The sequence below is a fragment of the Lytechinus variegatus genome, chromosome 17 (genome assembly GCF_018143015.1).
Source record: "Lytechinus variegatus isolate NC3 chromosome 17, Lvar_3.0, whole genome shotgun sequence".
NCBI lineage: Eukaryota > Metazoa > Echinodermata > Echinoidea > Temnopleuroida > Toxopneustidae > Lytechinus > Lytechinus variegatus.
In genome coordinates this window covers 23311381-23322705 of record NC_054756.1, presented here as the reverse complement: position 1 = coordinate 23322705, position 11325 = coordinate 23311381, and the positions used below count along the sequence as shown (strand labels likewise).

General features: G+C 38.9%; 1 protein-coding gene across 1 annotated transcript; it reads left to right on the top strand.

The window, feature by feature from the left end:
* The first annotated feature begins 345 nt into the window (after positions 1 to 345).
* LOC121430918 lies at positions 346 to 11034 on the top strand. The gene is made up of 7 exons (XM_041628350.1): positions 346 to 1633; positions 2629 to 2955; positions 6326 to 6706; positions 6979 to 7335; positions 7690 to 7776; positions 8580 to 8673; positions 9989 to 11034. The coding sequence occupies exons 1-7, from the start codon at positions 1555 to 1557 to the stop codon at positions 10914 to 10916; spliced, it is 2253 nt and encodes a 750-aa protein (XP_041484284.1). The 5' UTR covers positions 346 to 1554; the 3' UTR covers positions 10917 to 11034.
* Positions 11035 to 11325: the final 291 nt, after the last annotated feature.

Below are 11325 nucleotides of genomic sequence, written 5' to 3'. Positions count from 1 at the left end.
CCCATCTGATGGTATATTTGCATGGCCTAGGCCTATACCATATCAAACCCTCTTTCTCTATTCTCTTTGCTAATTGATAACACCTTGGCAATAAGCGTCAGAGACAATCGGAACATTCGGAAAGGGAGTGTAGTGTGTACCGATGTTGCTATGGTGACGCAAAATAAGGGTAGCATTGAGAGCAGATTTTCCTTGTAAAAATTTTCTCTATTCTTGGATGATGTGACACCCTCAATCTGAGCTAGGTTTTGTGTGGTTCAGTAGACATTAATGATATACAGTGCTGTGATCTTTGTTGAGGTTACGGATTGGCTGTTAAAATTAATATCATGAGACGGATTGTCAGCATGTAGTTTTTTCACATCCAAGATCGCTTTCTAAAAAATCAAGGAATATGCAAGAGCTTCAATCGCTATTTTTTTTGTTTAAGTTTCTGTTAGAGGGATGACAAAGTAAGGCATCTGCAAAGATCGTCCGTAGTTCGTTTTCTACCAGAGTCATATGATAGGGCCTACGTTTCCTCCTTGGTCCAATAGAACACCACTGTCAGGACAGTGCACAACTTGACAAAACTCGACAACCAACGCGCTGTGACGGCAGTGTGAACGTTCGTGGTGGATAAGATTATACGAGCGCATGAGTCAATGCGGACTGAGCTTAAAAGAAGAAACAATAAAACAAACAACATAGGCTTTTATTGAACAAAATAGCATGGTATCCTAACCATTACGGTCCACTAAAAATGTAAGACGATCATTCGTGACGTCATCCAAGGAGTCCTCGATGCTCCGATGACTCATAGCCGAGATTTGGGAAATGGACATTGGTCGGGTCTCGGAGTTCTCACGCCTCCAAGGTGTTCCAGAAACGAGCATTTGGTTCTCAAAAAGTCTTTTGCTTGTCGTCAACCGTCAGGACCTAGGTGTTTGTGGTAGTTGTCACTGCGTCCAGCATGTCAGAGTTTTAATCAAACCCTAAACAGTGACAATGATGATGATGTGGTTATTGACCGCTTGTTGGGGATTGTACAATGGTGGATTGGCTCAAATCATAATTTTCTATCATTCTATATAGGCCATCGTCATCGACTGTTGTGACTTCATTTTCGTTCAACCTCCAACGTCTAAGGAAGCCCAGTAGAGGAATCAGACGTTTCCCTTTAACCAGCTTAACTTCAAATTACAGTGATTCTATCTGGTGAAAGTTTGCTTGGAAATTATGTTGGAGTTTCCTAGCCAAGGTGAAGTTCGGAACTCAGAAGACTGCATTATTATCCGTGCGTTAATAAGTTCTTGCTTTTATCGCCGTTCATAAGGATTTTCTGGTTGCCCAGGACAGTAGTTTACACGAACTGAAGAGGACAGAACCAATTTCGATCTATTTCACTCTGATTCTCTGTTTTTCATAAAACCAATATCTTCGTGCTTTCTTTGATGATCTCTAAAAGCTGGGAAACGCTCGGAATTGATTCCTCGTTGGAAGATAAATGAAAATATTTTATCGGTATTTGCATTTTAAAAGTTGAACTGCATCTTCTGTAACAAAGCCTTTAAGATGTTCAGGCTTACTAGTTGTCTTATTCAAGCATGGTTGCTGAGCACATTTGTATGCATGGCGACTGCCAAACGTGATGGTACGTACAGAGGCAATATTTTAATGGTCCATACACGATTTCGTCAACCTTCTCTTAACCCATCAATTTTGATCAATACAAATTGATACGCGTCTGGATTTTTTTTATATTACAAATCACGTAGTTTCTGATTAATATTTCAAACTCTTTTTTCAGCTAATAAATATACCACATTTCAAATTGAAAATCGTATCAATTAATTCCCAGCACAGTCATGACAATTTTACAACCGATTTGAAGGCGCTGCATTTCACAATGAAGTTAAAACTGTACCCAAGTTTTATAAGGGAAAGACGTCTACTCTTACCAAATTTATCTTAGGCAATAGTTTAAATTATGGGTAGCCGAAAATGTCAGAACTTTGTTTATTTGTTTATGTACACGGTTTGTCTCTTGTTTTTGCTTTATTCCTCATTTTAATGGTAAAGACAAGCTAGTATTTAGTCACATTCATATTATTCACAGACGGTTATGAATGAATTGGTCGCCGAATGTACTGCATGGCGTGTTGAACCTGGATTGCTGAAAATTTAAGTGTCACGGTTGATTATTCCATAGTGAGCCCCAACTCTAAACCAGAGTTTATTAAATCAAACCCCGGTTCAGCAGACAGAGTTTCCAAGAGCTCAGTTACACAGAAAATATCTCGACAAAGCTCCATGTGTTTCATTCAGGCATTAATATCTACATACCTTTTGTTTTACGTGTTTCATTTAAGTTCCCTTTTAATATTCATTTGATTTTTTGTTGTGTATTTTTAAAGCAGTTATTTCTGCATTTATTAATAATGATAAATCAAGTAGATATATACAAGTTAAGTAGATATAGACATAATTCATGTAAACAATAACAAATAAATTTAAATGTAGAGGCCAGCTATCGTAAGCTGAAAGTTTGGAATAATTGCAGCTCTTCATTGCTCTCTCGTACAACCCCAAGAGTACTCCTCAGTTCCTATTCATGTTTATGTACATTGCCTATTTCTAAACTTGCAGAAATCGAATTACATCCTGGACACCCATACAATCTGACAGTGACTAGCGGTTATCCCGAGGTCAGCCGACCGCCGTCTACCTGGCTCGTTCGGGCACCCGATGATTGCCGAATTCTAGTTCGCTTCGTGGAGTTTATGCTGCAGAACATCGACGATACGCTGGTCGTCGGGACGGGTTCGAGTGTTCGGGATACTTCGTCAATCCTCGCGAGATTCTCGGGGCTTTTCCCAAGCCAGAGCATACTCGTCCCCTCCCAACGGGCTTGGTTGAAATTGAATTCAACTTCAGGGGGCGCCCTACCACACAGGCTTGAAATAATATTAGAAGGTGAGAATAAGATTTTTAAAAAAAAGCCTAGCTTGAGGAAAAAGCGCGTAAGCCATATTATCTGTTATCCTTATTTTATATAAAAGTCGCTACATACTTCGGGAAATCCGGCTCCATATCTTTTGTACAACCACAAATCCAGCCAAGAGAAAATATACATCAAGACAGGTTCGGAGGAAGTCAAAGATGTTTGTATGGTGCCAGCTATGAGGCCTTGATATCATACAATGCATAGAATGCGATTGGGCCAGGAAAAATAGCTCAATTCAAATGTCAATGAAAAATCTTAGGGCACATTTATTCGCTAAAAAGATATATTTATAATGATCAGGGACCACTGGCACTAACAAGAATTAATGATATATGGAATAAACAAGAGGAAATGACATCTCTGTCACAAACTCCCTTGTTCTATCAGGCGTCGTTTTTTTCCAAAAAGGTCTTTAATAGATACATTTATCCGGAATGCATATTTTATGTTCTTATTACTTTTTTGGAGGCGGGGTGGATAGGAGCATAAAATGGCTTTCCCTTGATTTCAGTTTCACTTCGAACCTTTATATTCTGCATTTGACAGTTAAAAAGCATATTTTCTTATATTTTTATGTTTTGGGAGGCCGGGTGGATACGAGCATAAAATGACTTTCTCCTAATGTTAGTTTTACTTCGAACACCTATATTCTGCATTTGACAGTTAAAAACATTTTATCTTTTGGTGACAATATCTGATGATCAGAGAAAATTATGGGATTTTAGTAGGAAATTACCCTATGCGCATCCACAAAAGGTTTGTCATTACCTGGAAATTGTGAACTCACATTAAACTCTTTTATTATTATCGTTTGGTTGCAGTACTATTTTCACAGGAAACCACGTTTAGCTAAATAGCAGGAAGATGCGCCACTAAATACCCGGTTACATTGTGAAGTAATTGAACTATTTATTCCGATCGAAACCGATTTATATTCGATTTGATTTGATTTATTTCCACATTCCAATAACAAAAGTATATTCAAGTGTAACTTTTTCTCAGCATAACGTAACAATAAGTAAATGACAATATGAATAGCATGTGTATTCATACATTCTAACAATCTAAATGAAATATACTCATACTTAATAAATTTCTTTTTTATTAATATTTAAACAAATAGCATAAAAATATATATACTTATATCGCCTACTACATTTTTAGATGGGAGAGACCGCCATCTCAAGCTAATTAGAGATTGAAATTGATAAAGGCCTCAATTCATTCGTGATTCCTTCTTGTGTTATGATAGGTTTCTAATTCATGGGCTGAGGGCCGAGTGAACGATTTTTTTTCGGGGGGGGGGGTCGAAGGTGCTGGTTTGAAAGAAAAATGCTACAAAATTAAGGTGATTTCTACTTTTTAGCAAACCAACATTATTTCCATGGTGTGCTGCCTGCGGTGTATAACACACGCAACACCCCCACTTCTCAGAGCCATGGATAAATTAATGCCCCTTTTACACAGGATTTTCTTAACCCCGGACTATCGCTAACCCCGTACTATCCTTAACCCCGTACTATTTTTTTTCCTTTTCACACATGCCAAATTGTTATTGCTAACCCCGGATAAGGAATGCTTGCTTTTTACACACGAAACTCGCTAACCCGGACTAGTGGGTTTTGTCGATCATTCGTAGTACAAGTGCTTCACTCGTACACTTTTTACACACGCTACAATTTCCTTAACCCCGTACTTTAGTTGGGGCCAAATTGCCGTTTAGCCCCACCTATAGTACGGGGTTAAGCTTAGCCCACTTTCGTTTTACACATGCGATCTTAACCCCGTACTATTGCTCTTAGCACCGCAATTGGTGGGATAACCCTGCTTTTTTGCAGGGCCAAATAATCCCGTACTATAGGTGGGGTTGCAAAAACGCTGTAAACGAAAGTGGGCTAAGCTTAACCCCGTACTATAGGTGGGGCTAAATTGCCATTTAGCCCCACCAATAGTACGGGGTTAAGGAAATTTTAGCCTAGGCCCCTTTTGACTCTCCGAAATTTTAGCCTGTCTAAAAAGGGTATATGATACATCGATTCACTTCGTGTGACAGAGACCTAGGGGTCAAGATACTGTCGCACCGGTGCGCGGCGGCGAAACGAACTCCAGACCGACCAGAGCTACCAATGACATACTATCGTTCGGTTTGCAGTCGGTTCTTGGGTGTGACTGTCCCATGATAAGTTTATATATAGTGCTTGCCTACCATCACAGACAGTGGAATACAATCATTACACAGATAACATACCCATACACACCTTGACCGATTGATTGTGGTTTCTCCTTGAACGATTCAATGGGGGAGATCAGATTGTAACACATATTGTAGATTTGATGAGATCAGCATTCTTGTAGGCCAAAGCAATATAGGCCAACCTATAGCGATTGGAATGATCGTGTTTATAGTTGCATTTTACATTGGAATCATGGCGTAATTACGGCCACACAAAATAAATATAAAAAAATGACGATGAAAGCGGGGCGAATTTTCTAAAAATAAAAAAAAGTTGCGAGCAGTCGAAGCGAGCGAATATGTTTGCTTTTCAAAATCATAATCGACTTTTTGTATAATGATAATATTAATAATTTTAATGATGATATTAGTAATAACATGCAACATTTATAAAGCGCTTAACACAAATGTCTCTAAGCGCTGCATACTATTACCATGATTACCCAGCGGTATTAGCACGGCTACCCTGATCGGACGCTCGAGCATTCAAGTAATTCCTTCCTACCGGGTACCCATTTACTACACCTGGTTGCAGAGTGGCAAATGTTGATACACACGGGTGCTGTGGTGGGATTTGAACCTCAGACCTTGTCAAGTCCGGACTCCGGAGACTTATCAACTGAACACCTCTTCAAAAATATATGAATTATGTATAAATTCTGACTTTATATGTAATTTACACCTTGCATTGCATCTCAAGTATTTCTAAATTTGCTTTTTATGTATTCTTCGGAGTCTCATGACGCTAGTTCTTGCCTACGATAACCCTTTTCTTCACCCATAAAAGAATACGGACTTCTCTGTCCCGGTTGAGTTCCTTTCTCCAAAATACCGCCATTGCTCCTTATACTTGTAAAGTTGAACATTATCGTTAAAATAAATCCGAGCACGAAGTCCCTTTTATTGATATTACTTCAGGAGATCCTTATCTGAAAATCTGCAATCTTTTTTCATATAATCAAACTGCTCTTTCCTTTTTTTTCATTTTAACGGGCAATATAGGCTAATTGTTCCTTCGAAAATGGCTTAATATTAAGAAAAATAAAAATAAAGAATGCCGGAAGTATAAAACCCTAAGAGTCGTAATTTTCCTGATTCTGTTTCAGCTATACATCATGAGAGAGATGTTGCTCTTTCGGACAACCAAACTACCGAAATTTCATCGCCCGGATATCCTCACGACTATCCGAATTACGCTGATATCGTCTGGAGAATTTCAGCGCCCACCCAGCAATCGGTTACCTTCCGGTTCAAGGATATACAAATTGAAAACCGATACGATAAGATTACCATTGGAGTAGGATCGGATTACAGTGACCGAAGAAACCATTTGGCATTTATCACGAGTCATTACAACAAAACCGATTTGCCGACGGACCTAATCGTACCCGGTTATAACAAAATTTGGTTGAGGTTTCAGACCGATAATTCAAAAGCATTCCGCGGTTTTCTGATCGATATAACTGCAGGACCAGATCAATTTGAAGGTATGTATTACAAAATTACTTTTATTATAATTGGTGTATTTATGATTGGTATAATTATTTCTTTACAGAAAGCATAAACCGAAAATAAATTTGCATAATATAGAAGGAATAGTCAATAAAATAATGAGTCATTCACGTTAAAAGCTGGTCACGTTTTTTCAAGAAGAGATGTCATCAATAATAACTTCAAAAATTTGATCTCATTGTTCTTATCTAAAAAAAATTACTAACAAGCAATTGCCCTCTCTTTCTTTTACTCTCCCCTTTTCAAGAATTTCAGGTAGAACTCGGAGAACAACAAATCAATATCACCTCCCCAATCAACATCGCGTCAGAGAACTACCCCTCCCCTTATCCAGAGCATCAAAACATCACGTGGTATCTGAATCCACCAATCAACAAATCGATTCGCGTCGACGTCATCTCCTCTCATCTTGAATCCAAGCACGACATTGTTGAAATCAGTACTACCTCAGCGAAAGACGATGTCCTAGTTCTAACCGGGAGTTTGGCTCCGCGAGGGTTTTCTGTCGAATATCCGGCGAACGAATCAGTTACGATTCGGTTCGAATCGGATTACAGCGTGGAGTACCAAGGCTTTTGGTTTCGAGTTAGTGCCATCGAAAGAGGTGGGTTTCGCGATCACTTGTTTATTCTGTCAGAAACACAGAAACAAATGTCCCATTGGCCATTTTTTTTGTTTAAACAAAATCATTAAAACCAATGAAACTAATAATTCTTAACACACTGGCCAAAAAAGGCCTATATACCTGTCAGAGCTGACATAAATGCCTATTCCGATGTTAAAAAAACACAAGGAACAGTGAAAATATAGCTTTAATCATTATGTTAAAAGAAAGTGTTTCAAAATGCGAGCTATGCTGTGTAGGCCTAATTGTTCTCTGAATAGCTTATCGCATAGATGTGGGGGTGTTCTCTCTTTCTTCTGTATACAATATTATTTTTTTCATTTGTCTTTTCAGAGAATATAGTCACCCCTATTCCGAAGTTAGAATCTCCTGAGAATTTTCCCGACACCGGCGGATCATCTACGGATAACAATGATTCAAGTAAAGTCACTTTGTAAATTCATCTCTTCTGAATGAAACCTGTATACAAATAGTTTTATTGAAAATTAATGGCTTGTATCGTTTTACAAAATGAAGCTTTAATGTTTATAGAAACAAACTGTTCCGCGAGAAGATCGTGAGGAAATGATTATGTAGGCCCATAAGCCCCAAGCCTCACATTATGATGTTAATAATTTATTAGGCCTATGCCATGATTAGGTCTACCCTTAAAAAAATATGAGAGATAAAGAGATAATTAAAGAAAGATTCGGCTGAAACCAGAAATCAGACATTTGAGTATTGATTATGTCAGTAAAAGCCTCTGAGTCAGCAATATACACAGGGCAGGACGAAAACGTCCATCAACTGTCGAGCGTACCTATGATGTGGTATTCCAAATTTAAAGTCCTCTTTAGCCCCCCCCCCCCCCGACCCCACCCCATGATGCCTGAGTCAAATATCTATCGAAAACAATAGACGAATCAACATCCTACTCCTTCTACTATGCAAGTTATGTTTAACTTTTGTCAATGTCATCTATGATGAATTCATCCACAGTGTGCTTCACTTGACCCAGGTGAAGTAAATGGGTACCGACAGGAAGTAATTGTTCAAAATGCTGTGTGCACCTGAAAAGGTAGCCTAGCTTAGCTGGGGTAATAATAATAGCAGAGCCCGCTGGGAGAATGGATTTCGGAACTGAAGCGGCTACCCTGGGTAAATGAGTAAATATACCGTTATTATCATTATTACTATTATTATTAATGATAATTATGAAAACATTTCATTTTGATTAATCTCAGATGGATTTATGATCCCGATGCTCTCTGGTATTGGTGTCGCAGTCTTGCTTATTCTGGTTTCAACACTGATCATTTCCTGCTACTGCGTTCGGAGGTATGTAATCAGTATTATGATCATTGGTGCACAGATTTGGGGTTGGGCCAAGTGACCCCCCCCACCAAAAAAAAGAGAAATAATAATAATAATGATAATAATGATAATAAATGAAGACTAAGAAAAAAAGAAAAGGGTTAAATATTATTTTATTTTCTAAATATTATGTCGAAATCTATCACAAAATTTGATTTTTTTTTTATCAAAAGGGTTGACATTTTTGCTCGCTCTCTTCGCTTGCTCGCAGTTTGAAGAATGTTTTGTGCCACGCGCCATGTTTGACCTCCTCCAAACTTCTTGCAAATTACGATCCTGCTGGAGATAGAACATAATGCTGAGTGATATACATATTCGAAATGAATTTCGCTTCAATTTCGTATTTATTAATTTCCAGAAAAAAGGATCATTACATTGCATACATTTAATAGCAAAACTAAGATTAATCAAAGAGTGCCAAACTTGAGTTATTATTTCGTTCCATTGATAACAAATGATGATACACAATTTACAGTAACGAATCTTCTCGGACCAGTTCCCGAAACCTTACTTATGAACAAACTTGTGGATTTTTTCTTTCTTTTTTGCACATTCGGCCAATCAGATGTGGGCGTTAAAGTTTTGTGTTTCAAAATTCACCCAATATTTCAATAACGATCCACTGGGATATATTTGTTTGAAATTATTTTATTTGCGCACGCGTCTGAGTGAGGGGTGGGTTTACATTTGGACATAACAAATGTCAGTACCATCGACTTATTAAAAACACAGCAAATGTATTGAAAATGTCCGAAAAATTACAACGAACACCTTAGAGGTCTTTGTCGAAATTTGGCGAACCGGAATAGCAGTTTCGTCCCAAGTCTCAGAGCTGACGAAAGATTGCACACATGTCGTTTGTCTGGAGTCCAGGACGAAACTGCTGTGTTGATTCACCAATTTTCGACAAAAACTTCTTGGTTGTTTATTGTCATGAAGGCCATTTGACAATATATTTTCTATGTTCGTGAATACGTCATGCGTCTTGGAAGCAAAAGCTCCCTAGTACCTTCCGCAGACATCCATGAGCTGGCGTACCGACATTTATTTTAAGAATTTTGGCTGACGAATATTGGCGAAACTAGCTGCCCAGCCAGGGAATAACGTTCAACATGTTCAATGAAAACTACGGACTGCCATTGAAAGAGGAAGCTTATTTTATTTGATTTTTCCATTTTATGTTTGTTTTATTTTGGTGACTAATTTTATAATCCGTCATTGGAACAAGAAATTTGTTTGTATTTATTCGTTCATCGATTGTGTGGTTGATTTTTTTCAGACGCAGAACGAAACCTATGGAGTCAGGGCGCGAAGTTCTTTCTCATCTGTATACCACACCAGACACAGGCGATATCCGTTCTCCTGCTCATATCCGTGGTCGATTTCCCGACTCACCGTCACTCGGCATCCCAATGGTACAGGTCTCTAGCGGTAGTCGGGCCGATGTTCCTAATGGATCGGATTCTGGCTACCTCGAGCTCGACAACGGTGACGAAGATGATTACGACGCAGTCGGCCAAGCCACGCCGACGGGTAACCAACCATCACCCAGCTTATCTCATCATCACTACACCGTTGCCAGTGGGAACCCGACGCGTCACGACACCGCCGGGTACTGCCAGATTGAACATGACTACGCCACGTCGCTCAACGAATCGGTGAATGACTACGCCAACCTTGAGGAGGCTTCCGTAGCCGAGCCTGACGTCGGACCGAATGTTTTGGCCAATAAACCACTTTATATGACCAAAATCGAAAATAATCGAAAGGCGAGGGACGCGAACACCTACCATACATACCTCCCGATGAGCGCAAGCGCGACCAAAACCCCGAACGGGAACGAACCTCGAATGCCGGCAGGCTCCGCAACGAAAGATATTGATTTAGATCTCAAGAAACACACGTATGTAAATCTTATAAACAACCATTCATCAGACGAAACGACTGGTCGACAAGTCACAACGAATGAAACCGTCTACGAGGTAATGACCTCAGAAAGCAACAACGATCGGGTGGACGAAACGGTGGATGAACGCGTCAATGAGGTTGGACGAGGTGCAGCTGATACTTACGTCGTTGGTCACAGGAAAGAACAGCCAAAACACAATGGAATGAAGCCCAAAGTCGCTCCTAAAAGAAAGAAAATTAAGGACTTTAAAAAGAATTCGTACTCCAATGCAATGTATGATAAATACGTAATATCATGAACGTAATCGGAGAAGTGGAAGACACCGGATCCGAGATCCATACTAATGTTATATAGACTGAACTGATATGCATTAATGTGATTGGGGAAAAGTAAAAACAAGGTTGTCTGAAACAGAAGCCTACACTGTTAAAAATACCCTGATTTTACAGAAAAAATAAAGACTATTTTGCAAAGAGCAATCACAGAATCATTCTGTAAATTCATAAAACATGATTTTTTCTGCAATTTAACAGATCAGGTCTGTTTAAAAAGGGAAAAGGGTGTTTTGTTAAAGGAAATTTGTAAGGTTCCATACACCCAATACCAATTTCCTGTAAGATTACGCAATTTGGTAAGATTACAGGTGTTCTCGAGACTCTGCTGCAGGAACTTCTTTTATTTTAAGGACAAATTTTCTAACAGTGTAC

Excerpts from the sequence above, each read along its gene's own strand:
- LOC121430918 (XM_041628350.1), top strand. The coding sequence starts at position 1,555 with ATGTTCAGGCTTACTAGTTGTCTTATTCAAGCATGGTTGCTGAGCACA. Across the intron at positions 1,634-2,628 it reads GGCGACTGCCAAACGTGATG|AAATCGAATTACATCCTGGA; the intron begins GTACGTACAGAG and ends CTAAACTTGCAG. Across the intron at positions 8,674-9,988 it reads TCCTGCTACTGCGTTCGGAG|ACGCAGAACGAAACCTATGG; the intron begins GTATGTAATCAG and ends GATTTTTTTCAG.